Consider the following 21,636-nt stretch of genomic DNA (forward strand, 5'->3'; position numbering starts at 1 on the left):
TATAACATATATAACACAGCTATTTTCACAACACAAATTTTGGTAATAAATGAAACTCAAAGTGGGTGATACAAATAAAGTATGCAATTAATGTGTGAGAATGTGATTATCAGTTGTTTGTCATCTTTATACCTCCTAACGCCTCAAATGGCCAAAGGGGAATGTATAAGACTTGTTATATATAACAATTCTTTCTTCAAGTGTTCATACATCAGAGCAGACTTCAAAATACAAATAGTCAAACACAGTTAACTGTCAGTGGAACCAGGGCATAATCTCCATTGAAGAAGTTGGTAATTTTGTTGTAAGTAAAGGAACTGATCCCTATGTTAATTCATACGGGCCATTGAACCATGCATATTATATTTTCATATATCCCCTGTTGTCACATATTCCCTGTTGGGCCTGTTGTCAAATATCCCCTGTTGGCCCTGTTGTCACATATCCCCTGTTAAAAATAAATTGTTCCTACCTGTTGTGTTGAATGTCGCTGACCTCGGTCTCGGACTGGGTGGAAGTTGGTACAGCATGAGTCACACAGCACTAGTCCCACATAGCCTCTCTAGATGCAGCCCCCACCCCACTCAGCAACAGGCAGCCTCACAATTGGCTGCCTGTTGCTTTTCCATGACAGGACTGCCCCCTGGCTGGCCTGGGCCTATTTCTGTGGGGAGGCCTGGGGCTGCAGCCCCATCAGGTCCATTGTTAATCTGGCCCTGTGCACAGCAGGGGGAAGGGCCACGGTGACACGATTGAATCACCACCACGTTCTGCACTTGCCACATGACCTCCCTTCCTGGATTTCCCAGTTGATGCAGGTCAGTACATTAGGTCATGTTAGTACTGAATCAAATGCGCTCATGGCAGAACGGGAGTCGTAATTATAAGTCTCAATGCAGATAGAAGTTGAAATGCTGTCAGAAAGTTACTTGAATACACCAATCACCCAAAAAAGAAATCAGTAATTACCAGCAATGAATAGAACAGGCTTCAAAACGTTTAGTGTTGACACTCATAGTAAGCTGGACTCCAGGAACTTAAATAGCAAACACAAAGGATGAAGCTTATGAACTGAAATGCAGTACAGACACTGTAGTAGGATGCACAGAAACAACCATGGAGTGAAGTCAGGTTAGGCACTCATGACTCCTTAATACCATAGCTTCCCAAAGTTCAGCAGGTGTAGATAAACCAGACAAAACAGATACAGGAACAGAGTACATCCAGCAACACAGCACTAGATAGCAGCCAATGCAGGAACGCAGCACAGTAATAGTCAAGTGCTTGATATCAGCAGTTAATACTGAACACAGTTAATGCAGTAACAAAGCACCGCAATAGTTCAGTGTTTGATAGCAACAGGTAATACTGAGCACAGCCAATGAAGGACCATTAGGAAATTAAGAGATCACAACATTGAATTCATAGGTTAAAATGTAATTATAATGACAATTACAGATAACTGACATTGGCAGCATGATGGCTTATGGCCAGCACTTCTGCCTCTCAATGCTGGGGTCATGAGGTTGATTCCCAAATAGGCCCTTATCTCTGTGTAGTTTGTATGTTCTCCCCATGTTTGCATGGGGTTCTTACATGTGCTATGATTTCCTCCAACACGCCAAAAACATATTAATAGGTTGACTGTTGACAAAATTAATGTGTGTGTGTGTGTGTAACTTTAGTTTAGACTGTAAGCTCCAACTTATGGGCAGGGACTGATGTGAATGACAAATATTCTTTGTACAGTGTTGCAGAATTGATGGTGCTATATAAATAAATGATGATGATGACTTAACCAGATTAGTCAACTCCATGCATTTTTAGAATCTTGTTCCTCTGCCATCTTGTCTATGTCCCAAATTTATAGTGAATTAACATGTTTCTTTTGTCCACACTTGTTCTGTAGATGAAACATCTAATAGTGCTAGCTCTAGCGAGCACCAGACTTTACTTGTGATTCAGATCACTAAAGACATAATAAAGCATCAGATATGAAAGCCGTGTAAAATTGCCCCTAGTTTCAGAGAAGAAAAGGCACAATCTCCCCTCTGAAGCTATAAAATATTCTGCAGATTTTGAAAATGGAGCACAAAATTGACGGTGTTTCGATCACTACAGCACAGGGAAGTTAGAGCTTCTAAGGGTCATCTTTTATTTTCTTCCTTTATGTGATGTAGAGCAGGCATATCTGTAATATGGAAGTTGGTGCATGCATTCATGGACAGGTAAGTAATTGAATGAATTAAATCTACAAATTGTTGACCAAAATTATTTTGCAGGGGGACTATGATAAAGATTATAACCACTCTATTGTTATTTAAAGTCCATTCAATGAACATCCAAGTTGGCTGTGTCTTTGGAGTGTGGGAGAAAACTGCAGCACCCAGAGGAATACCATGCAAACACAGGGATAACATACAAATTCCACAGATAGGGCCCTACTCGGTAATACAATTCATAAGCTCAAAGATATGAGGCAGCAATGTTAACAACCACTGTGCTACCATATTGTATGGAAGGAATGTCTGATGTAGCCTGAATGAAAAGAAAAATCGAAATGCCAGGTGGAGATTTCATTTTGCAGATTTAATGACCGTTAAAATATATGCAATGTACACCCAAGGTGGTGAATGTATTCATTGTCTCTATATTTGGAATTTTGCCAAACATAATAATATTAAAAGAAATTCCTTCATAATGTATACAAAAGCACAATTGAGAGCTGCTAAAGAACACAAAAGCTGCAAATTAAACACAGAGACACAAATTTGGGAGCAGGATCTTATTTTTATATGATGGTCACAATGTTTTGTACACCTGGGGGTAAATGTATCAATATGCGGGTTCTTCAACACCCGCGTGTTCAGCCTCTTCCGCGATTAAATTTCAAGCGGCGCTGCATTGTAAAGGGTTAACTTCCCTTGAAGAATATGTTGAAGAACCCGCATATTGATACATTTACCCCCTGATGTCTTCGTATATGCACCAAGCCTATACTAATACCTACTCACCTGTACTCTGCTATATTGTAATATGATGTTCATCTTTACTAAATAGAGAAATATTAATAAAAAAACCAAAAAGAAACGGTCACAGTGGAACTTCCTGCAGGAAACATTGCTAACAAAGCAAAATGGGGATAAGTCCGGAGCTACTCAGGCTGGCCTCTCAGTAATCTAATGGCAGGCATCAAATCAGACTGCTGCTAGGCTGCCTGTCCTTGCAGAGCATGGCCGTAGAACTATTAGCTTCTACAGAGAACCGGTGTCAGTAGTTAAATACAAGGGGCCGTGGGTGTTGGGGGGTGTTATATGCCTGGTATTATGTATGTATATGCAAGTGTGTATGTATGGCACTGTGTATGGCTTTGTGTGTGTATGAGTGTATATGGCATTATGTATATGTGTATGTATACAGCATTATATATACACGTGTGTGTGTGTGTGTGTGTGTGTATATATATATATATATATATATATATATATATAAAAAGAGAAAGGGGCGCCAACATAGTGCATTAAATATGTAACATCTTTGAGATAATCCACAAGTGCAATTCCCGTACCAGAAGTTCAAATTCAAATAGCCTTGAATAAGTGCTCATAGACCTTCACATGGATATGGTCTGCAACGGACCGCTGAAATACAACGTCCTGACTCCAACAAGATCTTCTCCCAAAATACTAGCACCACTTCAAATTGGCTAGAACTCAAAAAAAGCCAATATAGTGTAATACCATCACAACAAGTGAAAATAGTAAGAATTTTAATACAAAAGAGGCAACATAGCCTCAACTGCGGCTTAAGTATAATATGCTCGTACATAAAACACAATGTTAAACAGCTTATCTGTCCAGTTTCTCGAGCAGAGATGAAACAGCATGCAGGGCAAGTCTAGCCAGTATAGCCACACTGATGCACCAGTCCAGGACAGCGTGCAAAACGATCCCTTGAGAAAGTCTTTATTGAAAGGACGAAACGCATTGGGATTTCGTTTGGCACGCTGTCCTGGACTGGTGCATCAGTGTGGCTATACTGGCTAGACTTGCCCTGCATGCTGTTTCATCTCTGCACGCTCAACTAATATTGAGCGTGGTTAGCTCATTTAATTGCTCTTGCCCCATAGAGTTTGACGATGATAGTTTTTACATTCTTCAGCACACTGAATGTTCGTTCACTGGAAGCAATAGATGATGCTCAGCCCATGTAGCCACGCCCCCCGCCCCCATGCTCACATGTCACTCTCCCTCCCTCTCATCTATTTCTGACAGCCCTGCAGAAGCCGAAAGAAGACTCCACAGAATGAGCCAAATGCATCGCTTCTAAAAACATTACAGCAAGTGCCCGGCAAATGGACATTGCGGCAGCGGCCGGTTCCACTCTGCACTAGAGCACTGGCCGCACCACTCTAGTTACAGCCCTGTTACCTAATTTATGCTATTTACCTTTAAAAGCGTTCATTTGTTCACCTAAAATAAAATGATATTTTAAAATAAATTAGTAAAAACAAACTTGTTGAATCTATAGAAGCATGGACATTGTAATAATAAGAAATTGATGAAATGAGATTACCTAACACGCAAATTCTGCAATTCCTCGAGTAAACGCTGAACATCAAACAGTCCAGGCCAGTTTCCTAATTATAAACAAGCTATTCCCTTGCTAAGTTGCGAGTCACTCATCCCGGCAAATCTCAAAGACAAGTGACGTTCTCATGTGTCTATGTAGATAGCTGCATCATGCACAGTGCAATAATCACAAGCGCCTAAACCAATTAACATGTTTAGGTACCAGGTTTGAACTTTTATTACTTGGAAATTGCTAAATGGATAAATATAAAACAAAACAAAAAAGTTGGAACTCAAAAACACTAAGTCGGAAAATTTTGAGGCCCCCTGCCAGTAGAGGACCAGGGAAATTTCTCCCCTAGCCCCCCACTCTGGTGGGGCCTGCATATAAATTCTATGTATGTTATGGTATTAATTTTATTTCCCTTGTTGTACACATTATAAAGGATTTCAGAGGAGAGTGAGGGGTGTAGGCATTTCTTCCCATGCAAGGTGGTTTATATTTGACCCTGTGCAGGAGTAATCCAACAGTCAGAAACCACTCATTATGGTTCTCAGACGAAATCCCGGGTCCATGTATATAGCACTGTAACCATATTTTGTCATCAGGAACCAGCACTTTTTTGAGCCACATACTGAATGTATGAAGGATTAGTCACACAGAAGAAAAGTGTACGCCTCACCCAATAAAAAGCTTACGCATCTCTCCCATAGATACATCATCTCAAAATAGTAGTATTTGCACCATGGACCTGATTCATTAAGAAAAGTAAGGCATTTTTTTTCTCGTGGACAAACCATGTTACAATGCAAGGGTGCAAATTAGAATATTATTGTGCATATGAGTTAAATACTGTTTTTTTTCAAGTATCACACAAATACTTGATCGCTTTATTTTTACACTGAAATAGAAAGTTGATCTAGGACATGTCCTACACCACCTATAAATCCATAGGCAAACTGAGGGGGGGTCCTAGTGCCTGGAAACCCCCCTCCAAGCCTGGGGCACTGTATAATTGAGGTGGCTGGACCCTGCTCCCGCTTCACACAGCTCTGCTGAAAAAGGGATAGTTGCGTGCACCTAACAGTAGTGCACACAGTATTGCCCATGTATATTATAGGAATAGGAAGAGTTGGAGAGCAGCCAAGTACTGTCTAATATTATAGCCACACCTCCATGCATGCTGGTCATGCCCACTGGCGACATGGTGTAGAAACCCCTCTCTACAAATCCTGCATTAGCCCCTGAAATCTATCCCCATATTTTAAATGTACCTCCCCCTCCAGTACAACATGGTTTTGCCAAGTTACTTCTTTTTTTTTTGCTTTACTCTCCATAGTGAATCAGGCCCCATTTGTATGTTATGTGTACACACTCATGTGCGCAGTACGGGAATATATACCTTATACAAGAGAAGTAAATGAGTCCTAGAGCACTACTATAGTGCCTGTAGCACTGTCCCCTAGCAACCACATATACGCTGCTTGCTATGGGTTATAACGCATTGGCCCAGGTGCTTTTTCTCTACGTGTCTCTCAGCTACATGCCCGTGCAGTACACACTACACTACAATATAATATAATATAATATAATGAACACTAGCATCAGATTTATCCCAGCACTGGGTGCTGGTTGCTAGGTATCGAATTCACATAGTCATCACATGGCGGAAGTCCAGCCCCACCGAGTCCACGAATCCCGCTCGTCATTTCCGGTTAATGGGAGTGACGGGTCAGAAGGCGGAGAGGGAAGATGGCGGCGCCGGAGCCGGAGGAGCGGGGGCTGACCCAGGAGCAGACCGAGAAATTGCTGCAGTTTCAGGTAGAGGGCTGGAGGAGCGGACGGAGGGCGATGGGTGAGGAGACGCTGTGTGGTGTCATGGACAGATGGTGTGTCCGCGGGCAGGGCAGGAGCCCGGCCTAGTTTGTATGAAGTCCTGGGAGCTGGAGAGGGGGATGAGTTGGAGGATGAGAACAGGGTGTCTGCAGAGTAGGTCCAGGCTTGTCCTCTGCATGTAAATGGCTGGGGCTGTGCTGCGGCCTTGTAGGTGGCAGTGGGACAAAAGCCCGCCACACAGAGGGCAGGGGAGATAAGATCTGGAGGGTGATGCCGGGGTCAGGAGCACTTGGGGATGATCACACCACCACATACATGCCAGTTCCTGCGTACATGGAGCCTGTGTGACCGCCGTAAACAAAGCCATGTGCTGCATCTGTAATTACAATGTATACTACATGCCTTGGAAGTGTGTTCTGGATCGGCCGATAACTTTTAGGTGTCTGCCAAAGTATCACTTTCTTTCCAAATACACCCACAGTTCAACATATGTTTCATTGGCGTTTGTGGCTTTTTCAACTTTACTAAAATATAAAGACAATTGTGTAAGCAGCAAGTTGTACCATAAACGAATGTCACACATATTTGACATTACTCTGTAGGTTGTTGAAATTGTTAATCATAATTATAGACTGTGTAACTTAATAAAAAAATGTCTTAATTGCCTAAATTGTATAAAGGATATTTGTGCCAAAATAAATGAGTCAAATGCACCAAATTATCCCTGGATGCTTGACTGATATTCTCATCAAAATATTTGACAGAAGAGATCAACAGGTTGATATTAAAACACTGGGGAATAAACCTTGGCGCAATGTGTCAATGGAACAGTACAGGCAGAGACAGAGCACTGATGTTGAGGATGGAATCTCTACTCATTTTTTCGTTCACCCATAGAGGTGCTAGGAAAAATGATCAGAGATTCCTTAACGTAATAGTTGGCAGTGTGCGCAGCCAGACATTTACACTGAACCACAGCTAGCAATTGGCATTATCTGGGCAGCATAGTGGTTAGCATTGCTGGCGCACAGTGCTGTATGTTTGATTGTAACCAGCGTATCTGTGGAGTTTGTAAGTTGTCCCTGTATTTGCTTCCTTTCTCAGAACTAAAACATGTATCATTATCATCACCATTTATATAGCGCCACTGATTCCGCAGCGCTGTACAGAGAACTCATTCACATCAGTCCCTGCCCCATTGGAGCTTAGTCTAAATTCCCTAATATATATATATAAACACACACACACGGAGACAGAGACAGACAGACTAGGGTCAGTTTTGATAGCAGCCAATTAACCTACTAGTATGTTTTTGGAGTGTGGGAGGAAACCGGAGCACTCGGAGGAAACCCACGCAAACATGGTGAGAACATACAAACTCCACACAGATAAGGCCATGCAGCATGATTGACTTCTAATAGAAATGAACCCTGGTATTGTGTTTGTATGGTATGGTATTGCGACTGTAAACTTAAATGGGGCAGGGACTCATGTGAATGATTTAATCATTTGTAGAAAGCACTGTGACGCTATATAAACAAAAAATAATCTGTCTACTGCAAGTTACTCAATTAAAACAAGTGTCTGATTGCTATGGTTTAGTGGGAATATTGCACTTAAATGTGATGTCCATCAAAGATATATGTCAGCCATATCATCTATAAATTAAGCAGGTAAGTCTGCACACCTCATAAGATGTGTGTGTAGGCTGGTGCTGCCATCAAGATTGGTTCACTACATTATTAAACCTACATAAACATCAGGGTGACACAGCTTCCATGAAGATTGAAAATCTTATATCTAGCAGACATCAAATTGGCACCATGGCATTTTGAGGTGGGCATGTAGGTTCTTCCTTTGTCACATATGTAATTTTGAATGTCAGGCATTTGAACATGCAGCACATATGGAAGCAATTAATACAGAATGGATAGGTTAACACTTAAAGATGTGTTGTATTGAAACAAAACATAACATTAAAGACTAATTCCGCCCAAACTGAAATTTGTTCTTTAGACATTTCAATAACTCCTCTTTCATTCCGTTGTAGCCTATAATCTTCAAAATAGTGGGGCGTCCAGACTACAGAGTATGGTCTAAGAATATCTGCAAATTACAGAATGTACTGTAGGGCTACCGAACAAGTAATCATCACAACAAATTGTCAAACTCTAATTTCAATTCATCCAATAAATAATAGGAGATTCTGCGCAACTCTTGTTGTTTCTATTTGCTATATTCTTTTAGAGGTTTAACACTGCCTCTTTTTTGAGTTGCTGCATTTGATACCTATATATATATATTTTTTACAATTTGCTGTTTATTAGCGCCAGAGAAATAGGTTTTTCTAATTTCAATAATGTCAACAAATGCTTCTGTTCTCATAGATGAAAACAGCAGTGTTTATGTAGGACAATAATGGACAACAGGTGGCCCTCCAAGCCTTCACCTGTGGCCCCTAGCTCCTTCCTGTTCTCTTGTAAGAATTGTTATAGCTTGTAACATTTGTTTAAAATAACTGCTGTTATTATGGATATCATTATTATGGATAATGTCTGTCTTTGATTAAATGTATTATTTTACCTTATTACTCAGGCTAGAGGTAATGTGTGGCCCTTTTTAAAGTTAGGGGACTGCCCCATGTGGCTCCTGTAGTGTATCATATTGCCCAACACCGATGTAGAGAATCCCACACTCCAAAAACATACTGGTAGGTTAATTGGCAGCTATCAAATTGACCCTAATCTCTCTCTCTGTCTGTCTGTGTGTGTTAGGGAATTTAGACTGTAAGCTCCAATGGGGCAGGGACTGATGTGAGTTCTCTGTACAGCGCTGCGGAATTAGTGGCGCTATATAAATAAATGGTGATGATGATGGTAAATATGAATCCTATTTAGGCTGGTTACTTACACTCTATAGAAAATTTATTTTGATGCAACATCTTTAACTATTTTACCAACGACAGTTGGGGGAAAAAATCCTGGATCAGCATGCCGAATTATGGGTATACACATTTTGCACGATTTACCCTCAGATCTGTGCTCTTCATCTGTAATAACCATCAGCTGAAAGGATCCTGACTCTGTAAACTCTATGGAGATCTATGGGGTCTTTCCATTTCAAATCAACACAATTTAAAAAAAAAAATCTACCTTACATTCTCTAATTTCAATTAAATTTGGTATAATTCAGCCATGGGTGTAAAGAACCCCCCAAATCTTATGCAGATATGTACACTGGTTTTGAAGTTATATGCCTTTAAAGCTGCAATTTTTTTTTACGAAAAATGCTTTCAACATTTTTTTAAAATTAAGAAATGTTTAAGTTCTTTTAGATTTACTAAACCTAATACTTGAATAATGAAGATAAAATACATTACTGTTTAGCAGACCTGCAGGGGAATTTCAAATTAACACCAAAGTATTGCCTCCTCACTCCATTACAGACAGATCCAACTCTTAACTTTAGGATGGTGTTGTGATGGCAACTGATACAGGCCAAAATGCTGAAACTGAATTTGTGACATCACTGCTCCTGTGTATGAATCAACCACCACACTGTACATTTATGCAAAACAAATCTGTCTAGTGGTCAGCAGCTATATACTTCATTAGTTTAAATAAAGCATATAGGTGAAATAAAGCATGAAGACAGTTAAGTATAAACACAAGTTATTATATAATGTCATCAAGCTGAATAATCTACATGAAATAATACAAATTGTGGCTTCACTTGCTCATTATATTTTTATAGTATTGATTTTTATAAATTCTGAATCTTAGCCTGGAAATAAAAAAGAATTCAGTTGTGTCTCTCTTCTGTCTGTATTGACCATCCATCAAATAATAATCAGTCTAAAGCATGGTGATATAAAATTTCCTCCAATGTCTGGTTGTATTTTGGTTAGTCTCCACTCACGATGTAAGGCAGATGTTCTCCTGTGTATTAAATTTATGTTTTTATACTGCAAACTGAATGTTTTGCTAGCCTTTTTTAGTTTAGATTGTATACCATGTATGGCATTTGATTCTTCAAACATCCATGTAGCTCTTATTGTCTTCACATAGCCTTCTCCCTCTAGACTGTAAGCTCTCATGGGCAGGAACCAACTACCCTCTGTTATACGTCTGCACCTTCAACTTTCTATGTACTTGCACTGTTGTTTTGTGTGATTTGATATACCTGGAGCAGCAGAGTGTTATGGTGGCTTACAAATAAATGCCGAATAACGTTTCTGCAAGATCATTGCCAACGTTTCTCATATCTCTCCTCTTGCAGGACTTGACAGGAATAGAGTCAATGGACCAATGTCGCCAAACTCTGCAGCAGCACAACTGGAATATAGAGGTATTTACCCATGTGGCTAAAACATTGATTTATATTAGCTAGTTTTCAATGGCACAAGCTCTTAGATTTATTCGATCTACAAGCTCGTCTCCCTATCTTACATTTAGGCTGCTGTCCAGGACAGATTGAATGAACAGGAGGGAGTTCCCAGTGTCTTTAACACTACACCTAACCGGCCACTGCAGGTGAATACTGCCGACCACAGAGTATACAGTTATGTGGTGGCTAGGCCACAACCAAGGGTGAGTATAGGAGCCTTTGTTTTGGTGAGTGAGTGACTGCTGTCCCCTTTTGTGCAGACATGAAATGTGCCTCTTTCTTGTTTTAGGGGCTTCTAGGATGGGGTTACTACCTAATAATGCTTCCATTCCGCATCACATACTACACACTGCTTGATATATTTAGGTAAGTCATCTGCCTTCATTTGTCTACAATTGATCTTAGGATTTGTGTGCAACCTCTCTCTTATCATTTTTAGGGTTGCTCTTCGCTTTATTCGACCAGACCCACGAAGCAGAGTCACGGACCCAGTGGGGGACATAGTCTCCTTTATACAGATGTTTGAAGAGAAGTATGGCAGAACACACCCTGTGTTTTACCAGGGGACCTATAGTCAGGTAACATAGATGTATGGATTTCTCTAAAGCTGTGCAACAAATGGAACAGAATACACCCAAATATTTACTTAAAAAATAGCACACGGTTTTATGCCTGCAATTTCACGATGACTCCTAAAACCATTTGACAGAACTGAAGACTGCATAATGTTATTGAAACAATCTTAACTATATAGATGACAACATGCTCCTAAATAGGTTTATAATAAGGGTAAAGTTCATATTTGTCAAGTCATTACCAAGAATCATGCAAAAATTATGTAATCCTGAATATAGTAGTAATACAGCCAACTGTACATAAAATAACGAGCAAGCTTTCTTGATGTGGCGTCAGCCTAGTTACCTACCAGACAACTGGAGTGTAGTGTGTTCAGAAAGGATGAAGTCGCAACCAGTCAAATGAGTTATCAAAACCACTGTATTGAGAGAGAATTTGACCATACAAGGATTAGGAATAGTGCTGAATAACTAATAATAAAAAAAAAAAAAGTGTTCTGCTGACTGAGCTTTGTTCAGCGATCCATTCCTGAGGTGGGGTTTGGTGCAGTGATACCTCCCAGTAATGGATTTCTCATTGGCTCTTTTAGGGTACAGCTGACTTGCGAGTGTTCTTTTTTTTTTTTTTCTCACATCCACAGCATCACCTTGCTTGCATGGGTCCAGCTAGTTTAAGGTCTGGGTGGGAGAGCAAAGGAAGAGTGGAGAGTAGACTAGGTTGGCCATCATGAGTGTGAGGTTGACTTGCAGCAGTGTGTGGCAGGTCAATGTGCTCTCTAGTGTGGCTTAATAGTGAGGACTTTTTTGTCCAAGGCACTTTCTCTTTCCAAAGTGGCTGTTGATCTTTGCTTTAACCCACTTCCCTATCTCTGGTGGGTATTAGGTAAATAATTGTTGTTTCAGCAGTATAGAGTCCACTGATGCTTAAACCCAGTAAATATCAGTGGCCTTCCGCATTATATGCTGCCTTTGTCTTAAGGCCAAATGTTTTGTCGGGAAAAGGGTCCCTGTTTTCACACATTGATTAAAGCCCAAGGCACTGTGAAACCAGCACCAATAATTAAAACTACTTTCCTTACAAGATTGGGTAATGCTAGGTCTCTGCATACCTCCTGGATCCTTTTTGAATCCAGCGCAGGTCAACACCATGATGCAAACGCAGGGTGCTTGAATATTCATTAAGCACATGTGGTCGCCTCATTTAACTGGCACATGCTTACTGATTCTGTGTAACAGTGAATAGTGGGAGTACCTGTTCTGGTCTGAGATCTCAGCTGAATAGGAGATGGAAAAATCTAGTGACCCCAGTATTGTCTGTTTTCTTGTCCCAGGCACCATAATATCTGGAGCAATGAGGGCTGAAATGAGAAATTCTCCCCAAAAGTTTGCAGAATTTTGAATCGTGATCCTGGCTGGTTACAGCATTTAAAGATGGTAGCTGTGAATTTCCAGGGAGCCCCAAAGAACGATAGAATTCTGCAAGCGTTACATAGACCAGCAAATAGCAGGAATGCTGGCAGAACAGTAGCTCTTGTGTGGCCACAGTGTCTCCAGTGTCCTGTGCCTGCTACATGAGGCATCCACAATTGTACCAGCCTCAAGCTGACCAGTTACTAATTCAGTCTGTTATTGACTTTTCAAGGAAATTTTAAGGCCTGCAGATGTCGTTCTCAACTGGTTGGGAAAATGTTTGATGAGACTTTGGACCCTTTCTTGAGTTAAAAGGAAGGAGAACCTAGTGAAAACGATGAGGGTAGAGCCCTTGATTTGGCAGCACCACTGGAATATGACTAGTTCTTCCCTATGACTATTCCTGTCCACTATCTTATCAGAGTGATAATTTCAGTCCTGCGCAATCTTTCATGCCCATACAAATTTTTACAAAGACGCCTGGAAAAGGGCCTCTTTTTAGAATTATGAAGTGCAGGTTTCTACTTTTTTAGTGTTTTTTTTTTTACATCCATTATTGCTGCATCCAGAGTTTAGTGTTAGTACAGGGCCCTGGTCATGTTTGTCTGCATTTCCATTCCTTTTTCTAAGTTGGACCTGAGCCTCGGTCTAAAGGTCCTGCAAGGTGCTCCTTTGTTCTTTGTCATCTCTATGGTCGTTATATTCCCCTAGGTATGGTTTTGGCTAAATGAGTCTGTGACCTGACAGCTCTTTCCACAACTCTCAATACTTGGTTTTCTACCAAAAACTAGGTGGTCCTTCATACAGTTCCCTTGTTCCAATCAAAAATGTCCTATGGTTTTCACATCAACTACAAGTTCTGTCGCTCAGGTGCGCCTTTTGCATGTATCAATAGTAATGGATTTGTTGCTTCCTCCAAATGGCACACCTGCTGGATCAGAATGGTAATTTAAAATAGGCCTTCTCTGTAACTTGGGTAACTATTCTTTCAGGGCTGTTGCGCACTCTGTTAGAGGACAGTTAATTTTTTTTGGGTAGTACATTATAAGGCATTAATAAGGTGGCTACTCTGCAAACGTGGTCTCTTGTCACTGCATGTCTTTTTCCAAATTTTAGAAAGAGGACACTGCTGCCTTGTGGAGGCCAACTTTGGTAGTATAGTCCTTCAGGTAACTCATTCCGGTTGAGGGTGGTTGTAGGAGATACCCTTCACCTGTTACCCACTTCTGCTTAGAGGGTAAAGGGAAAATGTTGTATTCATTGTAAAATCCCCTTTCCATGGCTATAGGAGACATACCAGCCCACCCCGGAATGTGGTCTCTTCTACTCTCCTCTTACAGATCGTCTGGTAAATTGAGGAGTAGTGGTCTTTTCTTCCTGGGACCTGTCTCTTAGGTGTGAAACATAACCCACCGTCTGTGGATAGTGATTTAACACTATATATACAAAAATACCCTTTATATTAAGTCAGTAGGTACATTTGTTTGTCAGAAAAGGTAGTTGTCTTTTTTATTATTGCCACTTTAATACATACTTTCTTATCTAGGCTCTTAATGATGCCAAACAGGAGCTGCGCTTCTTGTTAGTATATCTACATGGGGAAGATCATCAGGACTCAGATGAATTTTGCAGGTGGGTTGCATTATTTTTTTATTTAATTATTTTTTTTATTGTTATTATTTGCTTGGGTCCAAAATGGTCAACTACTCTGTATCTTCCATCAGGAACACCCTCTGCACTTCAGAGGTCACTCACTTTGTTAATAGCAGAATGCTATTTTGGGCATGTTCCACCAACAAGCCAGAGGGATTCAGAGGTGAGTTTAATGTTGTATCATTTGTTTTGCCTTATTTGAAATGTGTGTATGTTATGAAATTGTTTAATATAGGATTAACTAATGTTTTTCATTTCGTATTAAATCAGTTTCCCAGGCCCTCCGTGAAAACACTTACCCTTTCCTTGCCATGATAATGCTAAAGGACCGTAGGATGACTGTTGTTGGCAGGCTGGAAGGTTTAATTCAGCCGCAGGACTTAATTAACCAGCTGACATTTATTATGGAGGCCAACCAGACCTACTTAATGTCTGAGAGACTGGAACGGTAAGTCAGTAAAATAGACATTGTGTGTGTGTGTATATGTATAGAGCCATTAAATTGACATCTATCTGCCAGCAACTGCTCTTTTAACAGCTATTTTATGTGTGATTCATGTTTTTACTTTCACTGAGGATTGTATCGATGCGCTCTAGGGCAGTTTAAGCAAAATTCAGTAGATTGCAACATTACAGTTTAGAACTGTAATTGTCTAATTTTGTTAAGATTTTACATATAATCCCTGCTGTGTTTGTGGAAACTGTTTGTTCTGTAAAATATATATAAATGATGCAGTGCACTTGTTTTTGACTCTTCATTTTTGTATTTAGCGGTGCTAGCCCTACTTTAATAGGGGGACTCTATATTGAAGCATCACTGAGAATAGAGCAAATTCACCCACCTACAAATTCTATGACCAGTACTGGGGCTTTTTTAGCTTTCTTACCTCCATGTGCCGAAACATACCTAAAACATAAATAAATGTTCTGTTTCACTTTTGTAAACATTAAAGGTCTTACAATTCCTTTTTGTTAGCTGCCACTGAAAATTGGCACAGCTAAAAGCAGCACAGTGGCCTAGTGGTTAGCACTTCTGCCTCTCAGCACTGGGATCATGAGTTCAATTCCCGACCATGGCCTTATCTGTGTGGAGTTTGTATGTTCTCCCTGTGTTTGTGTGGGTTTCCTCCGGGTGCTCCATTTTCCTCCCACACTCCAAAAACATACTAGTAGGTTAATTGGCTGCTATCAAAAATTGACCCTAGTCTCTGTCTGTCTGTCTCCCTCCCTCCCTCTCTGTCTGTGTCTGAGTGTGTGTCTATATTAGGGAATTTAGACTGTAAGCTCCAATGGGGCAGGGACTGATGTGAGTGAGTTCTCTGTACAGCGCTGCGGAATTAGTGGCGCTATATAAATTGATGATGATGATAAAAGCTGAACCAGATATTCCTATTCTAATTGTTCTATAGCAGTTCTCCCGTGAATGCTTGCTTCTCTGCAGTATGGAGTAAATTTGGGTGGAAAGAAAAGCAGCTGTATTCAGCTATCACTTGTAAAGATCTGTACAATAATTATACCTGTAAACAGCCCTGCAGGAAATCAATAGTTAGTGGTGTTTTAAACCAAACAAAATAAACTTAGCTATTTCCTTCCTCTTCTGTCACAAGCAATTATAGACACACAACAACTTTTCAGCTCTTTAGATTTGGTTAATCAGTTTGGGAGTCTGAGTAAATTAGCCAAACACTTAAGTGGCACCAGCTTATATTAAAATCAGTTTGACTGAAATATAGTTCAACCCAATGAACTAACTGGCCTGCTGACCAGGAAGTGATATAGGAACAAAAGTCATCAATATTCGTTGAGATTTGATTGTTTAACCTGAACCTAAACAATTGTATACATGAAATTTGGCTCTCCATATGTGAATTGCACAGATCTGGTAATGTCAAACAAATTGCAGCATGTGTGACCAGCATTAGTCGGTGTACCAAGGACACCTTCTATAAGAAAAAACATAAAAACTTCAAATGTTGAAGCAGAGCATGCTTGTATTATTTGCAATGCCCCTGAGCATTAATTCACTAATGTGCAGTTTGTACAGAGCATTTCTGTTACCTAGGACACTATAAAGCAAATCTCTAGCTCTGGCTTTGGCTCTGTATTGTTCAAAAAAATTATACAATTTAGTAGCAACACCTCTTAAGCAATGTTTTTTGGAACAAGTTTGCTTAAAGAGGACTTGTCTGCTTTTCGTCATAGGCAGCTTTTTCCTACAGCAGGCCTTAGAATAGGAGAGCTATGAAGGAGGAAGCTTCCTGGGAACAAGCATAAGTTGGATTTAACACCATATATTTTGTGTTTGCATACAGTGCATAGAAATACCATGGTCTCCCAGGAGCATTGGTGGCCTCTGTTTGTTTTTAGTGCACAAGGCACTGTGTAAAACATGCTTTGACCAAAACATTTTAAATATGAATACAGTTTCAGAATCAGTTTTTCCCCATGTTTATCATTTAGCACTAATTAATTTTCCAGTATAAAGAAAAGTAAAAATGAATTTGCAATACTTGAGTCAAGAGATTACACATTTGAAATGTTATGCTAAAAGGTATAATTTACTATGCAAAAATGAACTCCCACCTGTGAGACCTTGTCTTCCCCGTGTAGCAGGAAAGGGACTATCATCTAATACTCCTCACCTGATTTTGCCATTTGTGAGCATAGTGAGTGGAACTGGAGGACTGGAAGTGCTTATGAGACAGGGTCAGACTGTTTTATTAATTATGTCTGTGGTGAAGTTTCAAAGGTGCCTTTTGAAAAACATAAGGTCCTCAGCTCAACACAGACTCGGGAACTGATGCAAAATGTGCCCAAGCTAAGGTTAACCATAATAAATACATGGTGTGTTAGCACAAGCTGGATTTTTAATTTACCAGACTAAGAATTGTGGCATTTTCAGGGAGGAACGGAACCAGACTCAAGTACTGAGACAACAGCAAGATGAGGCGTATCTGGCCTCTCTGAGGGCTGACCAGGAGAAGGAACGTAAGAAGAGAGAGAAGCAAGAGCAGAAGAGAAGAGAGGAGGAGGAGGCACAGCTGCGACAGCAGGCAGAGGAGAGGAAGAAGAGGGTAATGCTGTTGAATATTACTTTATATCTGTGACTGTTCTTCTGGAAAGAAGGTGTTGTGTATACTGAGAAACAAATACTAAACTCTACTTTAAGGTTTATTGAAGTTCACGGAAAAACAAACTCATTAACCGTAATATAAGTTCTGTATTCAATAAGGGAGGAGTGCTACGAAACACTTTCCTTTATTGTTTTGGAAAGGATATACATATCTATTGATATAGATATATATCTATCTAATCTAACTCTCTCCTATATAGATTATATAGATATATCTCTATAGATATAGTCCCAACACCAGCAATGTACAGTAATTATATGGACATCTGATCTCATTCAACATCCCACCCAGAAGAGCTTAGTCTACTTCTTTCACATATAAGCATTGTGAATATTGGCTGTAACTTTCGAGCTGTACAAGAGTGTCAATACACTTCACTCAGTACGATACATGATGCCTACCAACTTTTTTTGGGCATCTTTTTTTAAAGCTCTAATTTTCACTGTAGTGCGTTTTCATCCGTGTCATTTTAATGTGTGAGATATGCCAACTATGACAGTATTCGTCAATGTGCTTACGTGTGCACTTCAAGGTGGTGTCACATGGCGGTATGTAAAGTCCACTCTTGTTTTGCTTTGATAAAGTTGTATTGCTTCTGTGCTGACTGTCACACGAGTGATTTTGCTCTAAAGACAATGTATGCAGGATCTGCTGAGCGGAAGTGCTCTCTATTTGATAGGGGAGGAACATTTTCCTGTCATTCAACCTGTCACAATTGATTCAGCTTTTATAAACGCTGCAAGAAAAGTGTAGAGTTCAATCACTGTCATGTGACACGACTCTATTGTCTAGTTACACTTTAAACTTCTTCACAGAACCTGCAGGAAGAGAAGGAACGCAGGTCAGAGTGCCTCCCGGCAGAGCCACAGTTGGACCATCCCAATAGTTTAAAAATCATTTTCAAGATGCCAAATGATACCAGAGTGGAGCGGAGATTCCTCTTCACACAATCCCTGTCGGTAAGTTCCCCATTTACAGTGCCACATATCACATTTTGGTGAGCACAGTGAACCTTAGGTAGTACCAGGAACTTGTAACATCATTGAGGCACAGATCCTAGTTCTAGCCTATTGAGATCAATATCTGTTCTACATTGGTTTTTTTAAATGTAATTGCACTGCAACTTGTTTCTTCTTGAACTCAGAATTATCAAATGACCTCAAATTTCTTTCCTTTCAGGTGATTCACGATTTTCTGTTTTCACTGAAGGAAACACCTGAGCATTTCCAGATAGTGGCAAATTTCCCCAGGAGGGTGCTGCCATGTTTTCCCACTGACGAAGTTCCTGTGCCTCCCACCCTCCAGGAGGCTGGACTCAGCCGTTCACAGCTTCTCTTTGTACAGGACCTCACGGATGAATGACAGAAGAATATTTTTATTTCCCCAAGAAAATTTGGGAAAGAAGGAAACAAAAAGCCAGGTAGGGAGGAGGAATGAGATAACCAATTCTCACTAAAACATTATTTTTTTTATTTAATGACTGCTGCTACAGACTGTGTCCAGGCGTCTTCTCCCAGACAAGGGGGAGGGAGGTAGCATTTAGCAGTGATTGTCTTTCCCCATTGGAAGGGGATAAATGCCGGATGACTATGAACATAAGAATGCAGCGAGATGTTGCATGGTCCCATTTGGTATTTTTCAAGTGACAAATAATCTGTTCACTTGCAAGAGGGGCCTGCAGAGCATTGACTTGCATGCCTTTCCTTGGCAAAGGAGAACCATCTCTACGGAGTTTTCAACCACATCCATCCCTCTAACAGGTTTTGTGAGGAACATAACTGTTGTCATTTTTGTTTGAGGAACAAGAGGAAAATCTTTCCTCACTCTGTATAAAGCATTTTTTTTTTTTTTTAATTTACCTTTTTTTCCTAGTTGCTTTCTCAAAGACCAAAGGAGAGAGATCGTTGTCTCTAACGTGAATGGAAGTTAAGTGACCCAGTTTTGAAAAGTGTGTGTGTGTGTGATGGATCTCGCTTCGGGATTGAAGGGGTCATGTTAGTTGCTGACCCCCCCCCCCTCACCCTGTAGTGTAATAAAGGCAATATATAGTGACTGGTCTCCCTGCTTAGATGCCTTCTTGTCACTAGTATACTGTATGTCCCAACTGGACTGTATTCCAGGTTATAATTTATTCCAGATATTAAAAAAACATTTTAGAGTTTTTTGTTGTGTGTTAAATGTGTACATTGAATACCTCTGAGGACGACATCTGGTTCCTCAGATTACATGATTTCTAAGCATGTTCCAGTTCGTCAAAGGGAATTAAATGTCTATTTTTAGATTCTAATTTAAGTGTAAATATACACACACTCACACACACTGTCTATTGGGGACTAGTTCATGACAAAATACCATATAAGAAGAATAAAATCTTAAAATAGAAAAAAAAGGTATATATAAATAAAATATATGCATTAAAAAGGTTACACACTTAATAATTAATTGGAATTATACTCATTAGGTTCTAGTATTCACAATGGGTAGTGTTAATTGGTGCAAATGTGTTTCAGGAGATGGATGAGAGAAAGGAGGGATTGATGAGATTACACATATACACACACACACCGATCAGCCACACCATTAGAACCACCTGCCTAATAGTGTATACGCCCCCTCCTGCTGCCAAAATAGCCATGATCTGTCAAGGCATGGACTTTACAAGATATCTGAATGTGTCTTAAATGATCTGCTGTTATCATCTTTGTGTCAGATGCCATAAGTCCTGTAAGTTGTGAGGTGAGACCTCCATGACTCTGACTTGTTTTTTTCAACACATCCCACAGATGCTCGATCAGGTTGAGGTCTGGGGAATATGGAGGTCAAGTCAACACCTTGAACGCTGTCATGTTCCTCAAATCATTCCTGAACAGTTTTTGCAGTGTGGCAGGGTGCATTATGCTGAATGCGGGCACTGGAATACCGTTGCCATGAAGGGGTGTACTTGGTCTGCAACTCCTTTATTTTTTTTTATTTTTTTTACATTTATTTTTTTTTTTATTTCAGATCAAATTTTTTTATTTATATTTTAAAGACAATACAGAAAAAGAAACAAGACATAGTTCCAGTGCCTACAGCGTTCCAATAAATGACACATAGTACAATACAATAAAGCAATAAGGCATGATCACATACAAATCGTAAGATGCACCGATCTATTAGTAGGATTCCAACCTGTTTGCTCACAATGTTGCAGGGGGCAGTAAACCATAGGGAAAAAACAGGATGACTGCTGCCGACCAACCAAAGGTGGAAGAAGAGGAGGCGGGGGCAAGACAGTGCCCCAGTAGAAATGAAGAAACACTTTATCAGGGTCAAAGTTAGGTCCCAGTGACCATATTGCATTTCTTTGCCTAGACCATACTTTAAAGTATTTTAGGACTGGTAAGTAAATCGCTCATGCCCTACAGCGTCATTAACTAGGGCCATCCATCAAAGTCAGGTCAGACCCAGGCTATCCATGCTCTAGCAATAATAACCTTGGCCAAAGCGAGGAGATTAATAACGTATCTAGTTGCGCTCTTCCAACAGATCAACTCCCAATCCAAACATGCAGTTCCTGAGGAACATCGAGAATTCCAATATCCTTGTCTCCTATAGCTTCCACCACCCTCAACCAGATGTGTCTAACCACAGGACCACTTCAAAGCAGATGCCAAAAGGTGACAGAAGTGCCACCACATTTTGGACAATTAGGGTCTGAGCTAGGGTCTGCAACAATGTTTTACGTAGGTGGTACGTGTCAAAATAACAGCCTCATCAATGCCAGGTCCTCAAAGCTTTTCCTAGCAGAACATTGCCCAGAGCATCACAATGCCTTCGCCAACTTGCCTTCCTTCTATAGTGAATCCTGATGCCATCTCTTCCCCAGGTAAATGATGCACAAGCATCCGGCCAGCCCCATGATGTAAAATAAAATGTGATTTATCAGACCAGGCCACCTTCTTCTGGTCTAGTTCTGGTGCTCATGTGCTCATTGTAGGTACTTTTGGTAGTGTACAGGGGTCAGTGGCTACAAAGCCCCATACACAGCAAGCTGTAATGCACTATTGTGTGCACACCTTTTTTACAGT

General features: G+C 40.3%; 1 protein-coding gene across 1 annotated transcript; it reads left to right on the top strand.

Annotated features, from left to right (window-relative positions):
* Positions 1-6,273: 6,273 nt before the first annotated feature.
* FAF2 (Fas associated factor family member 2) lies at positions 6,274-19,727 on the top strand. The gene is made up of 11 exons (XM_075209130.1): positions 6,274-6,393; positions 10,687-10,755; positions 10,863-10,997; positions 11,084-11,160; positions 11,234-11,372; positions 14,326-14,411; positions 14,504-14,595; positions 14,703-14,880; positions 17,335-17,506; positions 18,382-18,525; positions 18,746-19,727. Exons 1-11 carry the CDS (start codon positions 6,325-6,327, stop codon positions 18,926-18,928), a joined length of 1,344 nt encoding a protein of 447 aa, XP_075065231.1. The 5' UTR covers positions 6,274-6,324; the 3' UTR covers positions 18,929-19,727.
* Positions 19,728-21,636: the final 1,909 nt, after the last annotated feature.

This window comes from Mixophyes fleayi, chromosome 4, assembly GCF_038048845.1.
Source record: "Mixophyes fleayi isolate aMixFle1 chromosome 4, aMixFle1.hap1, whole genome shotgun sequence".
Taxonomy (NCBI): domain Eukaryota; kingdom Metazoa; phylum Chordata; class Amphibia; order Anura; family Limnodynastidae; genus Mixophyes; species Mixophyes fleayi.